The sequence below is a fragment of the Condylura cristata genome, unplaced genomic scaffold, assembly GCF_000260355.1.
Source record: "Condylura cristata isolate star-nosed mole 26May11 unplaced genomic scaffold, ConCri1.0 scaffold00023, whole genome shotgun sequence".
In the NCBI taxonomy this organism is placed as follows: domain Eukaryota; kingdom Metazoa; phylum Chordata; class Mammalia; order Eulipotyphla; family Talpidae; genus Condylura; species Condylura cristata.
The window spans coordinates 14,784,123-14,801,921 of record NW_004567124.1 but is presented as its reverse complement, the minus strand read 5'-3'; the positions used below and the strand labels follow the sequence as shown (position 1 = coordinate 14,801,921).

The window sequence follows — 17,799 nt, the reverse complement described above, 5'->3', positions numbered from 1 at the left end:
CCCCACTCTGTCTCTGGTGAATCCTCTCACCCTCCACATCTCTGGCCTGTACCCCAGTTCTGTACAAATAAAAAAATCTTTAAAAAAAAAAAGATTGATTTATGCATTCAAGTAACTGGGTCATTCAGAACAAGCCAGAGGTGCAGGGGATGCGAGGATTCACGGGAGACAGAATGGGTAGCAGAACACACAAACTGACCAAAATATACTACTGAGGGAAGCAGTGGGCAAGACAGGAAAGGTCTGCTGCACCGTGTGGGTCACCTCACTGGCAGGGGATCGAACTCGTGCTGCAATGGCTGCAAATAGCTTCATAGTACTGTGCTTTAACCTGTTGCACCAACCAGGGAGGGCAAAAAATCTAGATTTTTTTTTTAAGATTTATTTATGCATACAGAATTGGGTACAGGCCAGAGGTGCAGGGGTGGTGAAAGGCTTCACCAGAGACAGAGTGGGGAGTAGAACAGGCAGAATGACTGAAGTACACTGCTGAGGGGAGCAGCAGGTGGGTCAGGAGAGGGCTGCTGCGCCATGTGGGCCACCTCCAGGGCTAGGGATCGAACTTACACTGAAGCGGCTATGGCTGGCTTGCAGTGCTGTGTCCTAACCCATTGCACTACCAGGGAGGGCCCCAAATCTGGATTTTTTTTAAAAATTAAGAATTCAGTTATTTTTAAAAATCTGTCTAGGCAACATTTTATCTTTTATTTCTACATATTTTTAGCAGAAGGGTTTTCAAAATCGTCTGAAACATTTTTTAAACTGTAAAATTAAACAATTTTAAACTGAATTAGAACTTTTGCTAGCTGGGCAATCCCAGTGCTTTTTAGCTGGGCTTTTTCTCTCTGCTCCCCACCCTCCCCAGTCCCTGGGGCTAGTTTTCTTGAGGTGAGCAATCACCAACTGGAATGAGACAATTGTTATTTCCATGCTACTATTCATCAGTAAATTCCAGATAAAAACAATTCTTAGACACCTTAACTGTGTCCTCGAACTACTTCTTTGGGGTGAACTCTATAGTCACCTAATCCCAGGGTACAAAGCCATCATCCTCTACCTGGAAAGTTTACTTCCTCCATATCCCAAAAGACAAATTGAAGAGTAAAAGTAACACAGGGTTTTCTTTTCTTTTTTTACTAAGGAAAATTTTTATTCAAACTGTGCAATCAATCAGTATTTAGACAGCAGTTTCATAAACATTTTGGCATTTAAATTTTTATTCATTTTTGGCATGACCTGTAGGGTAGTATATAAACTGCCCTGGGGAAGGAAAATATACTAGGCAATTATTTACTATGATGCTAGAAAAAGAAAACAAGCCCACATTATTAAACAAAATATGTTTAAAGAAGACATTAAAAAGGTACATTCAAAATCAAGGCAAACATTTCTTTCTTCACATAATGGAGTTCAAAAGCTGATCCCCTGAGTCAAGTATAAAATTAATATAGCTCAGCTCTAGAGTCCATTAGCGAGTCTGCAAATGCTGCCCTTACAAGAAAATGGTATATGGAGTGAAAGGATCCAGAACACCCACAGTATAATATTACTGGCTCCCACACTTTCATTTAATTCACATCTTTAAAAAAAAGGAAAAAATCACACACAGACATAACATTTTGTCTAAAAACAGCAACAAAGAGACAAACTTACTTAATATATGTCCTTTACTGATAGACTAAGGCAATGTGCATGTATTCAGGCTTTGCAATTTCCTATAAAAGGCTTAAAAAGTTAGTCAATTGCATTTATTTTCATTTGCAAACAAAAAAAGGTATCCACCATAGGATCACAGGAATATTTTAAGGTGAAAAAATTCACATTCTCATTATTTTCAAAGGCAGTTCTGTATGAAAATAAGCTCTGTAGCAATTATTTTTTAAGTACAAAGTTTTCAAGTTAGGCTGTAACTTTATATAAATTACTTACAAGATATAAACTTGAGTAAATGTGCAAAGGTGTTCAGGATGTCGTGGATTATATTAAGGGTGATACTGAATGCAGTGCAAGAAAAAGTTAGGAGACAGATTTCCTTTGTAATAAAAAAAAAAGGTCATAATTTTTACCAATAAACCCTAACTGCAGACTTGAAGTGAACTAAAATTAGATGCCAGTAGGTTTTGCTCTATATCAAATTCATTATAAGTAGTTTGAAGAAATGTTAAAATGATCCATAATTTAAATAAAATAGATTTGAAAAAGGATTATAATATACACTATTCTTCTCCCCTACTATGCTCCTCTGAGGATTTTCGACTCTCTCCTTAAATCTTTAGAAGCCAAAATAGTATGTGACTATCACACACTAAAAAAATGAATGATTTAAATTGAGGTAAGATGATTTCATGTTTAGTATTTTCAAAGTATGGCAAATTCCCATTTCCTTAAAGATTTACCCCATTACAGATATGTGTTTAAATTGCAGTTTATATCTTTCAGCAATTACTTTCTTCTATAAGATTTTTGGTGCATGCATGCACAGGAAATGCAAACATTTTTCATTTTATCACAATCAAAATGTAATCGTAAAGACTGCCTATAAGGCAAAAAAGTTAAGACATTTCAGTCTTATGGAAATGACATTCAGATTATAATTATTTACAATCAAATTTTCTTTTAAGTTTTCAAAGTATGACTGCTTCATTCTGCATGGCAAATTTTTCTCATTTCATAGAGAGAGAAGGAATAGAAACACATTAGGAATTTCCCTCTCAAACAAAATTTTCAAAATGGTCAAGGACCATTAGGTGCTCCGTGAATTAACCTTCTATTTATTCTTTTCTACTATCGCTTTCCCTCAACTTTGCTCCCTCCTGAATGAATGTGATTAGCTTGTATTAATCTAAAAATTACTGATTCCTCAGATCGAGCAAAGGATGGCTGGTTATATACATGACTTTGTCCAGTTAAATCCTTACTTAGAAACAGGGGCTACAAAAATTTTCTCATTTCTTAGCTCAAAATAATACAGGAGAAATACTGCTATCATTGGGTTGGACTAATTTGGGTAAATCATTTACCAGCGGTAATCTGTACCAAGTTAGACATTTTAAACCTTAGTTTCCCAATCTCTAAAATGGGGATAATACTTACTCTTCAGAATGAAGCAGTTAGCAGGGAAGAAGCTTGTTTGTGGCAGGTTACACATCGCTGAGGAAATGGCATTAACCCTGCCTGGAGACTGGAGTCAGAAGCAGCAGGAGGATAATCACCCATCTCCACTCAGGGTCTCCAGCCATGGATAAAGATAGCTTTATCTTTAATAGAAAAAGTGCTGAAAACTAAGAATTCGGAATTATTCTTCAAAACTGAAAACTTGACTTGAAATGATCCAAGAATTAGAATAACCTAAAAATGTAGAAGCCAAATCTTTCCAGGAAAAGAGGCAAGTGAAATCAAAGTATGACAAGTAAAGATTAAATTTCCTAAATTTATTTTCCAATAAGGCTAAGTGGAGACTTTGAGGTTGGTGAAAAATCTACTGATTCCCAAATTGAAAACCAAACAGGTAAGAGGCTTTTGAAGCTGAAGAAATAAACTAGATTTAAAAGGCAGAATGGGTGCATGTTACAAATTTGCTTTTAAAAGAGAAAATAAAGAATGAACTTGACCATGGTCATACTCATTTAGTATGAGTCCCTATTTGGAGGCCTTTCCTTAACCCAACTCTAGCATAACTGCTTAAGAGAAAAGTAGAAAGTTCACCTAGAATTTTGTTTTCAAAAATTTCCAGTTAGGAACAAATATTTAGGAAACTTTGTTAAACCACAGAACTAAGAAGTTACAAAGCATATTCAGAAAGTTTAAAGCTGAAATGTGCAAATGATATAAAGACAAAGCTTAATTTAGACTTTTGACAGGTACATGCAAGATCTTTATGGCTTTAAAATTCTCAAGATTACTTAAGGGGCAAATGAGATACTCCAATAAATAACCTCAGACTTCCACCTCAGTAATGCTATATACATTTGATGGGGTCAGAACAATACAGAAATAATGTATCTGAGATAGAAAAATAATGGTTGACCAGAGAAATCCATGACCAAATCCCTTTTTTATCATCATACTTGGCAAAAGGGATTTTGTAGATGTAATTAAGAATTTTGAGACGGGGAGATCATTCTTGGATTATCTAGATGGGCTCAACCTAATTGTTCAAATCCTTAAAATTGAAGAACCTTTTTTCCCTCTTAAGTTCTGAAAAAGAAACAGGATAAAGGAAGAAGAATCAGAGATGCTACATAGCTGACTGTGAAGAGGGGAAGATGGAATCCACTACTTCTACACCTGGAAAAGACAATGAAAAGATCTTTCCTAGAGCTTCTAGAAGGAACTCAGCCCTGCTAACAACTTTTTAATCAGTAAGACCTATGGATAGTTTTGGAACCACAGAACTGTAAGATAATAAAGGTGTATTGTTTTGGCTACTAAAATTGTAGCTATCTTGTATGACAATGACAAAAAAAAAAAAAAAAAACAATCTGTCCAGTATAAATGCAAGACTGTTATGTTAATCTTAAAACACCTTTAAAGGTATTAAAAGGGAAACTACCTGATAAGATTAAAGCCTGTAAACACATACACTGCATTAGCCTATGATCTAAAGTCCTGAGCATAAATCAATTTAACACCAAAGTCTATGTATATGTTCTTCAATATGTTCATCAATAAAATTCACAATTACACAACTGGTTGCATATGGTGATCTCCAGAACCATCCTGCCTCTGCCCACAGACAACAAATTGACTATTAAATAAATCAAAGCAATTTTACTAGAGACCCATGTGAAAAAATGTCAGGGACAAAGTATAAAAAATACAGGTTTAGTCTTAGAAAGATCATGACTCTCCTGATATAGCTGGAACTTGACTTGTTACATTCAGCATTCAAATTTTACATTCAATGCAATGTAAATGTTCATGTGAATCATAACAGCTACTGCTGAACTTGGAAGCACATCCAGATATTCTTGCATTAAAAAAAAAGATAATTTCAATTCCATCTTTCTGTGACACTCTGAATTGTTTCCAAAGATGTCTTCATATTGACTTGAATAATGATCCTGAGTTGTCAACCACAAGCAGTTTTCTGGCAGCAATCCTTATCAAAGTCAAGGCTCTGTCATTGTTCCCAATGTTGGCACTGCTCTTGTTTGAAGCAAAGGCAAATAAAAGGCATTTCACTGATGATCTAATTTTCTTGGTGTACCAAACTGGTTTTAAAAGTCACTTCATAGATAAAGTTGTATCCTTATTTTCAGGCTAATGAAAATATAAAACTTCAGAATTCATAAACGGATTTTGTTTCATGACATAGGTAATCCACAAAAGATTTGAGTGAAGTTTGAAATGCATAAGATTCCATGACAGAATGGAATATTTTAGGTTATAGACAACTTTAAAAAACACTTCTATCAAGGTAGTGCACCTAAATAATGATAGGCTCTGTTTGCCTGTCACAGTTTCATTGCTCCCCAAAGGGGAAAAGCCTTTGCCTCAAGAATTCTGAGTTAACTCGGTAATGCTTTAAGTAGGAAGAAGACATAAAGGCTAATTCAGGGATTGCCATAATGCTTTGCAATGGAAAAGTCTGCTGATATTTCTGTTGACATCTCACACTCAAGGTGCTTAGGAAAGTATCACATCATTTGGCAAAAACATCCTGTGGCTGAATCAGCAAATCTAATGGAAAGTTCCTACGTATGCTATTTGTATATAGACTGGGCTCTGGAGAAACATGTTTGGTTGACATAAAAACAGTAAACAACAGTTTAATGTACAACTAAATTTGCCTATATGCAGAGGTAACTTTAAATATCTTTGGTTTTTTAAAATTTGCTGATAAAAAGTACTTGCACAAAAACACTGATAAATACCAATATACTTGTATTGCTCTTAATTATGTAAACTTAGCCCTTTGATATCTTTTGTTACTAAAGCTAGATTTTCTATCAGCCTCTAAATAAATTTATTTCAAATCTGCTCATCTTTACTTACAGGCTACTCTATATATTTTAATGGTCTTTGGTATGAAAATACTGATGAGCAGTATCTTGTAGAATATTTGACATAAAAATGACATGCATCTATCAGTACTTACAGCAAGTATGTCTCTGGGAAAGAAAATAGTTACCATTTGCATATTAGCCCCTTCGAGTGAAAAAAGCATGAGGTAACTCTACTATGAGAACTAAGTGAGAACCTTCACATTTTAGTTATTATTTCATACTTAAAACTTCAGAGAAGCTTGCTTTGGCCAAGTAAAAAGTCTTTGCTGGTTATCTTATTAATTGAGACCAAAATAGTTATCTTTGGTAAGAAGGTTTTTTCTTTCTATGCAACAAGTAGTTTCAACAATTTAAAAACACTTTAACACTGTATAGTTGAAGACTTACTTGCTGAACAAAAATATTAGATTTGAAATTCTTTGGAACTACCTGCTGGTAAAGATCTTACTTTAAATGCTCTGGTAACAATAAGGTAGTTAAAATTACTAGTCTATTTAACTACAACAATCAATATAAACCCTACTGTTTTGGGTTAGTAACTACTTGTATAAGCTTCATAACTATAGTTGTTTATAGTTAATTCAATTTGAGTTTGGAAGTATAGTCAAGTTTTTACTTCTACTAAAAATTCTTTGGTAGCAGAATTATTATGAAAAAATTTGTATAAGAACAAAATGAAGAGGTGAAAGGTAATAAATGTACTGGTAAATAATTAGCAAGTAGTTATAGCCTAAAGATCTACAATAACTATGGGCCTACTTATCAAGACAAACCAAACAAAACACTAAGTTCAAGGACTTCAGATCATTTTTTTAAGCTTTAAAAACAATTCACATTCATTCAGTTCTAGAAATATCTTCCATAACCAGGATGGATGATGTTTCAGCTTCAGAATCTGCTTTTAAGAAAAGTTTAAGAAATAAAATGAACTGTTGTGTTTCTTAATTTTAGATACTAATAAAAGTTGGCCCCGCTTACTTCTACATAAACAAACCAAAAAACGCCATACCCTGTCAATTTGCCCATGTTTCCATGAGGCAGCTCAAAAGTAACGAAATGTTCCCTGAGTACAGGAAAAAAAATAATACTAGAATAACTTTAAAAAGGAGGTAGTATAAAACAGGAGCTATAAAGGCAGAAGCAGCATTTTTCCTTGCCTCAGATTGTTCACCTAAAGCTCTGCTTTTTTGGTTTTGCCATAAAGCCCACTTACACAACTAAATGAGGGGGGCTTTGAATTTTGCTCAGAGTGGTTACTGGCACTTACTGTTGGTCTGCTTCTGAACAAACTCAGTTTGGCACAAAATGACAGGTTAAAAAAACAATTAAAACAGTTCTGTCACCTGATATTGAATTAGGAGACAATGGAGGTGGGACTATTCTGCAGCAATATTCCTTTGATTTGAGAACACCATTTAATATGACACCTACTATAAACAAAAGGGGGAAGCCCATTAAGATTCCTTTTAAAATGACTCCTAAAATCATTTCCAGGTAATTTGAAAAAACACTTTTACAATGGTACGGGGCCCTCTCTAGGCATCATATATTTAACTTTTCATCTTCTCCCACTACTGGGAACCTAGTAAGTAAGTGTCTCATGACAACAGAAAGCTTGTTTTCTGTGACTGAGTAAAGAGCATAATGGCTTCAAAAGAGCAAGAGGATTAACTTACTCCTGGAATTAGCATTCCTCATTCACAGTATTGACACTGAAGGAAGGTTAGATAGAAAGTACCAAATTCTCTTAAGAATTCAAGAAAATACAAGTAAGTTGGTATGGCTCTGACTACTTGTCCCTAAACAAAACCTGCATTAAAAGAAACCAAAATGCTATTTTGATTCTATATATCAAATCAGTTTTTGGTAAATTCCAAGAAACTCTTAAGGCAACTTTCTGTATTCGTGTCCTAAACACTTCATGAATATTCAAAAGGTATAAGGCAAAGAATTTCATAATTTGGAAGGCACTGTTACAATGATAACCTCAAGTTCATTTTACTGTCTACTGTTGCATTTTCTTCATTCCTAATAGTTCATGAAACTTCTTCATTCCTTTAAGCCAAACTGGGATTAAAAAAATACAATCATACCCACTGTTTTTAAAAATCTGATTTTTTTGCACAGAGTCTTGCAACTAGTACTGGAAATACTAAGGATACTTTGCAAACTAGACAGTGCAGCCTTTGGCCAACTGTCAGGGAAAGGGAAAGGCACTGTTCTAGCAGGTTAATGTTTGGGACACAGCAGATCAAGCACTCAGGCTCTAAGGCCTAAAACACAAAGGGCTCTTAAGTGATAGTATTTCCCACGTGCTACTGAGTAGTTCTGTTCTTAAATGGTAACTCTTTTTGTTTTGGCTATGTATTATCATCAATAGTCCCACTTTTCTCCTTCTCCTTGGTCTAGCAATCTTCACAGCCAGAGATGTTAAACGACCCAAACCATGCAGACATCACAATTTCTTAAAAAATCAGAGCTTCAGATAAACATTCTTACTCATCCACCTTTGCTCCTTCACTCACACACATTACACATACAGCAATGAAAACAAAATGCTACTAGGAAGTATCATTGATTATATAGCTGAGATAAACTATCACAAGTGAGGTAATAAAGTTGTCTTCTGAGTTTGCCATTTGGCAAACTGAGGTAGATAGTCAGCAAAGGGACTTTCAAAAGTCTTCCCTTTGCTCCAGTGATAATATTTTTTAATCCAGTCAAATATCTTGACTGTCTTTTCACATTGCTGACAAAGAAACATTCAAAATATGTGAGTTTAAAAATAAAAAACACATTCAAAAAAAGCTGCAATACCCAATAAGACATATAGATTTTCACAAAAGGCTTTGGCTCCCTGTTCATTGTCCTTCGAACAGATTTACAGGTGAGAATACCTGAATATGGCTGACTAGATTGGAAAATCACTTTTGTCATAGCAGAGGACGGCAGATGGTGGTTGCACAGCAGAAGGGGATGTAGTTTGCTCAGCATCCAATGGCAATGCAGGTTCTTCACATTTCCTCTCTGAGGGATCCCCCCCTGACTCACTGCCAGCGAAGGAATTGGAGGTCAGGGGTGTTGTACTTATAACTGAGGCCAGGTGTATTTCATCATTGGACTCCTGGGAAAATCTTCCAGAATCCCCAGTTTCATGGCTGCCTTCGCTATTTGCTGAATGCTCAGTATCAGCTACAACACCAAAGGGTCTTGAGAAGCTAGCTGTCTGGCCTGGAGAGCTGGGGGACTCTTCATCACTGATTAATACAGTAGTGCCTGGTTGGTAAAAGCAGACTGCTTGAGTAAATCTTCTTTGAGGCTAGGCAAAAATACATAAAACATTGTCAGAGATGATAGAATGCTCTTGGAAGATGATAAATCTATTCTTACAAACTCAATATACAGTAAGTCTTAGGTAAGTTCTTGAAACTGAGATCTTACGTGAAACAATGTATATGGAAATTAATTCGTGCTGTAGGCTAATACAAATTAAGTTCCTGCAGTATTATTTCTGTTTACAATCACATCAGTAAACTTCTAAATAGGCACAAAATCCTTCTATTATTAAACAACTATTTGTGTTCATCTACTTTCCAACTCACTTATTTCAAGATAGGGTCTAGAGTGGCCAGAGCCTATCCTGCCAGCTCAGGGTGCAAAGAAGAAACACCTAGGACAGGACACCCTTCCACTTCACACTGCAGGATGGGCACCTGTGCTCCTCTCGCATTTCTCTCTCTCTCACACACACATACACACAGTCATAGTGGGCAATCAGAAACCAATTAACTTAATGTGTCATCTTTGAGATGTTGGAGAAAATTGGATAAGAGAAAGCCCACCAAGAAATGGGAGACCACAGAAATTTCACACAGACAGTGGCCCTAGCCAGGAGTAGACTTTTTCAGTGTCATTGTTACGAGATAATGACACTGAAAGAAACAAGGAGACTTTTTGAGGAACTGCTGCCTTCTGAGATAGCAAAGAATTCAGGTACATTGGTGAAAGAAAGGTCATGACCATGAGGGATTGTCTAGGTCAGTGGTTTCCCAATAACTAGTGGGAGTCATGGAGTCACTTTCAACAAATGAAGAGTCAAAGGCCTCTTCCATGATTGTGATGCATGCTCCTACCCCATCTCTTTCTCCACTGCCACTCCTTCCCCACTGAATACCATAATTCAGATTACTATTTCCACTGTCACTTCACTGACATTTTACACCTTGGCTTTCTACAGAATCACAACCCATATTAATAAAAGTATCTCAAGAAAGAATACAGAAATTAAAATAATACATTAACTAATATTTGCTTCTGTTTATCTTTTTATACACCATGGGTTGCCAGGATTTTTTCTCATTTAGGTGGTTTACCTGTTCAATTTTTATCTTCTTAGAATCTTGGAAAAAAAGCCATTTTTTCTTAGAGTTTTTTTTAATTATAGGACCATAGCTATTTATTATCAGGTCAGTTCCTCCCTGGAAATAAAAAGGGGAAATGTAAATATGTTAGCTTTCTATTTCTCACAAATAATATATATAACCTTTTACATGTTAAAAGAAAAAATGATAAGATATCACTATTTTTTTTATATACATAGCACACCAAAAAATTCAAGTATTTGAAGTGATCAAAAATGAACAGTTAAATTTATTCTTAAGGGATGACAGATGCAATGGATTGATAAATAAGTAAATACGTGTATGTGTGTATGTATAGTGTCTGTATATATTTATGATATATATATAAAATTATTCTAATACTTATTTTTAAATGGAATAGTAAGCAAAAGTAGAGACATAGAAATAGGATACAAGATTTACAATTACTGTGCATTCATTATATTATTCTTTCAACCTTTCCACAAATTTGAATTTTTTAAAAAGCTACTGGAAAAAAGCCCCAACCACATTCAACAAAATATATTAAATAGATGGGAGATCAACTCTTAGGCTGACCCAAAGGAACTGAGAGATCTGACCTTCAAATTGGTTTCTTTCCTGCAATTCTGAACGCATTCTGCTCTGCTTCTTTTCACATTGGATTTTTTTTCCCTGATCTTTCTCCCATACCACTTCTCCCTATCCTTTCTCAAGTTCAGTTTCAAGTTAGTTATAGTAGAATAGAATAATAGTGTATTTTAGCATTTTACATGATTGACTGAAGGGGTTAGATTCTAATATTTTAGATTAATTTGGAATAAGTAAAATTTTATTAAAAATTTTATTAAAAAATTAAAAAGCTAAATTAAGTTGCAGCAAAAAAGACAACAGGAAGAGCAAAAATCAATTCATTGCTATGTACTCCAGAATTGCTATGTACTCCTAAAATATATATTTATGATATTAGGCTAAATATAAGAGATTGTTTCTATTAATATAATTGCATAAAATTTAATATCAAAATTGTCTAGAATTTTGTTTTTTTTTTTTTTGCTCTTCTAAATATTAGGGAAGGGTGGGAGAAAAATAACTCATGATGGAATCTGACAGTGTTTTTCTGTAAAGGCCAGATTGTAAAAATGTTAGGCTTTGCAGACTATATAAAGCCAGTATGGTATTTCCTCCTTTTCCCTTTTCTTTTAAAACTATCTTTTCAGATGTAAAAAACATTCTTAGTTCAGGTAGTGACACTACAAAAAGGGGTTGTTGGCCTGGCTGTAGTTTCCTGACACCTGATTTATATAGTGCATTGGTTTTGAGAACTGCTATAATGAACATTATCTAATGCTGCAATGTAAAAATTTTCAGTTGGTAGACATAATGCTTACCTTTGTACTATTATTACATACCATGGAAAGAATGTAAGGGAGCATAGTTCAATGACATCTCTTTATTATATTAAGCTTTCTCAGCCCATAAAGGAAAGGCTCTTTAAATATCTCTTGAGATGCTCTATATTTTTCAAAAAAGTCACTCACACCTGGTATGTAATGATGCTTAATTCACTTTTAAAAATCAACCAAATTAAGTGTAAACTGGATTAATAAAAAACTGTCATGGCCCTCCCTGGTGGTGCAACAGGTTAGAGCACAGCACTGCAAACTAGCCACAGTGCTTCAGTGCAAGTTCCACCCCTGGGGAAGGTAATCCACATGGTGTGGCAGACCTCTTCTGACCCGCCCACTGCTCCCCACTCTTGTCTGTGGTGAATCTTCTCACTGCCTTCTCTCACTGCCTCTGGCTTGTATTCCAGTTCTGTAGGCATACATAAATCTTTAAAAAACAAAGAAAAAAAAAAAGAAAAAATGCAACCTTTAAAAAAATTTTTTAAAAATTGTCCATTTAGTAAATAGAGCAGTCCAAATTATGCCAAAGGTTGCTTATTTAAGACATATTACAATGCCATCTACTTGAATTTATGCTATCTTATCTTCTTTTCTATATCTCTTTGTTTATCCATTTATCCTTTATCTACCCCTATTTCTTCCTCTTCAAATATTTCACATGAAGAAGAATCTCAGTGAAATTGTTTAATGCTTCACTAAATGGAGCAGGGATATAAAATATTCAACATATAATTTTTTGATAAGTAAATTCTGCACACAAAGGGCAGATGAATGGAAGAATGACACAGCAAGTAATCTCTCAGCTTAGAATACCTTAGCATCAATAAAGTTGTTTGGCATTATCATTGGCATTAAGGATTCTTCATTTTCTACAGCTCCTTCCAGGTTCTTTCCTACTTCATTTCCACTGGCTAGGGAGGTACTGGTACGAGATAACTGTTGAGCTCCATTTTGTGCTATCTTGGAAGCAGATGATTTCCTGAAATAGTACAAGAAAAGGAAACATCTAATTTCAAAGATACAGGCAAATGTACCAACTTACCCCATAATCACAATTTTGCAAACAATGGGGTTCTCTTTAATATCCATTTCTCAAATTATCTTTGGTAATTGAGTATTAGATTTTAACTCCAATCATTGATTCTAACTTTTATGATCTGAGGAAGCTTTTTTATTTCTTTTTGCCTCAATATCTGCTTATTTTAAATTAAAATTATTTTTATAAACATAATAAAACTTTAATATTTACAAAATACTATTATTCATTATTGTTGATTATAATTTATACAAAAATAATTTTTTTACTTACATGTTCTTTAGATATGCATATTTTCACACTAATATAACAATTCACTTGACAATTAACAAAGGATAATTTAAAGTACCACATCTGTAAGATTTATACATCATTAAAATAATTCCTAATTTTATTTTTAAAGTTCTGAAAATAAGAAAACTAAAATAGTTCAATATAAAAAAAGATGTTACAATAACTCTTTCATTGTGAAGTTTTGTGAGTGTATTTTTATGCACAAGTACCAAACACATATAGAGTAAGCTGAATAACCAATGCAATTGGAAGGAGCTGAGTGATGTGGATTACCTAAAAGTGATACACATTTGGCTTTGAGAACATGAAGAAAATAAATGAAAGCAAAAGCCAAAATATAAAAGATTAGAAACAGACAAGTTCATGTAATGTTGTTAATATAACTACTCAAAGTAGAGATGAGACTGCATAACAGACTTTACAGATGACCATTACCTAGTTAATACATTTGTTTTAACTCATGTATGGACAATTCCAACCATATGTCCCATTGTGATGGTGGGGGAGAGGGAGGGTGGTTTCTCAGTGACTCAGGACACTTAAATATGAAAATACCCTAAGCAGTAAGGAATCCTTAAAAATCTGTAGATATATCCCATTAAGTGTGTCATTTTAAAAAATAAAACCAAATTATACTTTGCCTGATTTAAAGAGGATTTTAATGAAACACTAATTTTCTCAAATAACAAGAAAAACAATTCCTTTCCAAAATGAACACAACTCTATAGCTGTTAAATCAATTGACAACTATTTATTTTGAAGTGGAAAATCCCAGTTACACTAAAGGTTGTCACTATTTAAAAGTTACTCTAAAATTGATTTCAGTTTGCTCCTTGTGGTTACTATACCTTAATTTTAACTACTTATCAATCTTTATCAATAGCAACATACCTGGCTTTACTTCGGTATATCAAGATGAGAACACAGATGAGGATGCATGTCAAAGCTATGCCGACACCAACAGCAATGCCAGTCATTGATTTCTGGTCAAGATGGTAGTAGCCTGAATAAACTAGAAGATGAAACACATCAGAATCAATAAGAAAAATAAATGATTCCAGATATTTTCTATTCCATATATTCTTCACACAGGAAAACATTTGACCTTTTCAATATCTTACAGAAAAGACACATTTTACTTTTTTTTGTCAGTGATCTCAAAGATGACTTTATCTTCCAATACTGAAGAATTTAAATGTGGTCTCACATCAAATGTGAATATCAGTTTTACAGTGCTAAAAGGCATCAAGCGTCAATGTTCTTTGATGCGACCAAAGGGTAGTTTTCATTTTATTACTCTAAAAACGTATCTGTGTATGGGAGATTAGTTTTTCATTTACTTACCTACATTTGCTTCTCAAACCTTAATGTGTATATAAGTCTCTAGGGGATATGTTAAAATGCAGAATCTAATTCACCAGAGTGGGTTCGGTGATTTTGCATGTTTAACAAGCTTTCTCATGCTGCTGGTCCCTAGATACTTTGAGTAACTAAATATTTGAGAATTGAGTATGAATCTTACTCTCAGTTTTCCCTGCCAGGACTCCTTCTACCCTTCATACACACCAGAGATCACTGTATAATTACCCACATAGGGGCTATGAACCCATAATCCTATCCTGAGTTCACTTAGATATTCCTCTATTTAATGTTTGTATACCCTCCTTGACCACAGGTCTACTCCTCCAGAAAGGAGGAAATGTCTAGTTATGTACCACAGAGGGCCCCTTGGTTTCCTTCAGAATAGGACAGTTTCTCTTAGTGAACTAAGTATGACAGTTTTCCAGTTGTTTTCTGGAGTGGAACAACTTTCTCTCTGAAAAATCTGAGTGTAAGTGTATGTGTGATGTGAAAATTCTTAATGAAAGCCAGGCTCTTCTTAGCTTGAATACCACAGCTACCACTGATGTTTATACCCACGAAACCTCCCAGGAAGTCTCCTCCCCTCAGTTCACTGCTGTTGTGGTTAGTGTGTTTTGGTGGTTGCACAGCTCATAAAAAGTAATAACTGGACATAGTCTGAAAACTACAATTAATTTTCAGGTAGATTTGCTTCCCTCTAGGGGTACAGAGAAGGGCCTTGCAGGTTCATAACATCAGAACCAAACCAGCAACAAACCAAGGAACTGAATGCATGCTTTGGGAAATGGCCATGGTAGGCACAGAAAAAAATATTGGGAGGTGAAAGGGATATCTGGGCTTTCTTAAGAAAAATTAGTGAATTAGCAGCATACAGACCTTTGGCATCAGCAGAATCTAACCGCTTAGGTCTCTGATTTGATTCAGAATTTTCTTTTGGAAGGACTGCCAGCTCCACAGAATTTGAGAAAGGTCCTTCTCCCACTTCATTGGATGCAGATATCTTCACAATGTACACATTTCCTGCCACCAGGTTTTCTAGCAGAGCCATAGTTATTGCCCCTATAAAAAAAACCAATTACAAAATAAGCAAACATTTAACTTTTATTCTTTCAATCATATAATCATGGTCCTTAATTATAAAAATACTTTCTCTGATATAAAATTAATACATGTTCAATGTATAAATCTGGAAAATAAATACAAAATGACAATCTCTATTAACATTTTGGTATATCTGTATACACATGCTCAAATATATGTGTGAATATATATTTACTACATGTATTTTTACTTCACTTAGTATTGTATTAAGCACACATTTCAGAATCCAACTACGTAATTTTGTTTTTGGAGTATTTCTTAGAAGTAGCAGACATTTTTGTTTGAATATATAAAAATATATATGTGTATATGCATATATATATTATTCTTTCTATTGGTATGCATACAAAATCATTAACAACATTTTATTACAGAATATTTGAAAACAAAGTAGAGAGAAAACGGTACAATGAATCCAGGTTCAAAAATTCTATGTTGAAAAATACAATGTGAGTCTATTTTTCCTTCAGAAATGTTAAACCAGTATGGTAATCATTATAACAGGTGATCTTGTTCTTACTTCTTAAATGGGAAACACCACTATTTTTTTATATAATAGTTTATTTTTACATCATTTTGTACATTTATTTTTCATCAGTTGTAATCCCCATGGGTTTCCCATCACCAAGTCACCCATGTGTCATCACCATAGTCCCGTGCACTTCCCTTCCTCCCACAAAATGTCTCTGGTATATGGTTCATTATTCTTATGATTTTTCTCACCTGGTCCATTATACTGCTGCTATGAGCGAAACCATCCGGTATTTTTCTTTTTCTTTCTGGCTTATCTCACTAAGCATGATCTTTTCCAGCTCCATCCAAGTTGCTGCAAAAGACATGTGTTTCTTTTTTTTTGGTTGCTGAGTAATATTCCATTGTGTATATGCACCACATCTTTTTAATCCAGTCATCTACTTTTGGGCATTTGGGCTGCTTCCATGTCTTTCCAATTATAAATAAAGCAGCAATAAACATGGGGATGCAGGTATCTTTTTGAATCAGTGTTTTTGTGTCTTTTGGGTAGATACCTAGGAGTGGGATTGCTGGGTCCTAGAAAAGCTCCATATTAAGCAGTTTGAGGAACCTCCAAACAGTTTTCCACAGTGGTTGTACTAGTTTGCATTCCCACCAGCAGTGCAGGAGAGTTCCTTTTTCCCCATATCCTTGCCAACATTTGTTGTTGCAAGTTGTTTGAAGATGTGCCATTCTCACTGGAATGAGGTGGTATCTCACTGTGGTTTTAATCTGCACCTCCCTTATTACCAGTGATGTTGAATATTTTTTCATATGCTTGTTGGCCATGTGCATTTCCTCTTTGGAGAAGTGTCTTTTTAGCTCTTCTGCCCATTTTTTGATGGGGTTGTTTATTTTTGTTGAGTTTCGTCAGTTCTCCATATATTTTTGTGATCAATCCTTTATCACTAGTTTTGTGTGAGAAATTTTTTTCCCAGTCAGTGGGCTGTCTGTCTGTTTTTTGTAATGTCTCTTTTGCTGTACAGAAGCTCTTTAACTTGACGTAGTCCCATGTATTTATCCTTGCCTTCACTATTGTGGCATTGGGTGCTCTATCTTGAAAGATGTCGCTGAAGTGTATGCTGTGTAGCGCTTGGCCTATCTTTGCTTCCGGTATTTTATGGTTTACGTTATTATGTCTAGGTCTTTAATCTACTTAGAGTTGATTTTTGTGTATTGAGTGAGGTAGTGATCTAGTTTCATTTTTTTGCATGTAGCTTCCCAGTTTTCCCAGCACCATTTGCTGAACAAACTTTCTTTGTTCCATTGTGTCTTCTTTGCTCCTTTGTCAAAAATTAGCTGTCCATAAACCCGTGGGTTTAAATCGAATTCACTGGTCTGTATGTCTGTTCTTGTTCCAGTACCATGCAGTTTTGATTATTATAGCTTTGTAGTATAGCTTGAAGTTTGGGATTGTAATGACTCCATTCTGTTTTTTCTTAGACATGAGGGTTTTGGCTATTCGAGATCTTTTGTTGTTCCATATGAATCTCATCAATATTTTTTCTATTTCTTTGAAGAATGTCCTTGAGATTTTTATTGGGATGGCATTAAATCTGTATATTGCTTTTGGCAGGATGGCCATTTTGATGATGTTAATTCTCCCAATCCATGAGCAGGGGATGTCTTTCCATTTCATGGTGTCTTCTTTTATTTCTTTTAACAGTGTTTTGTAATTTTCTTTGTATAGGTCTTTT

At 34.7% G+C, this 17,799-nt stretch overlaps 1 protein-coding gene across 1 annotated transcript in view; it reads right to left on the bottom strand.

Annotated features, from left to right (window-relative positions):
* Positions 1–8,919: 8,919 nt before the first annotated feature.
* The window catches only part of PRTG (protogenin), a 129,001-nt gene continuing 120,121 nt past the window's right edge, over positions 8,920–17,799 (bottom strand). Inside the window, exons 16-20 of the mRNA XM_004687527.1 lie at positions 15,365–15,547; positions 14,018–14,138; positions 12,610–12,775; positions 10,382–10,486; positions 8,920–9,327 (exon numbers count right to left, since the gene is read on the bottom strand). Of these exons, the coding sequence (XP_004687584.1) occupies positions 8,920–9,327; positions 10,382–10,486; positions 12,610–12,775; positions 14,018–14,138; positions 15,365–15,547 (983 nt within the window). The remainder of the gene's footprint in view (positions 9,328–10,381; positions 10,487–12,609; positions 12,776–14,017; positions 14,139–15,364; positions 15,548–17,799) is intronic.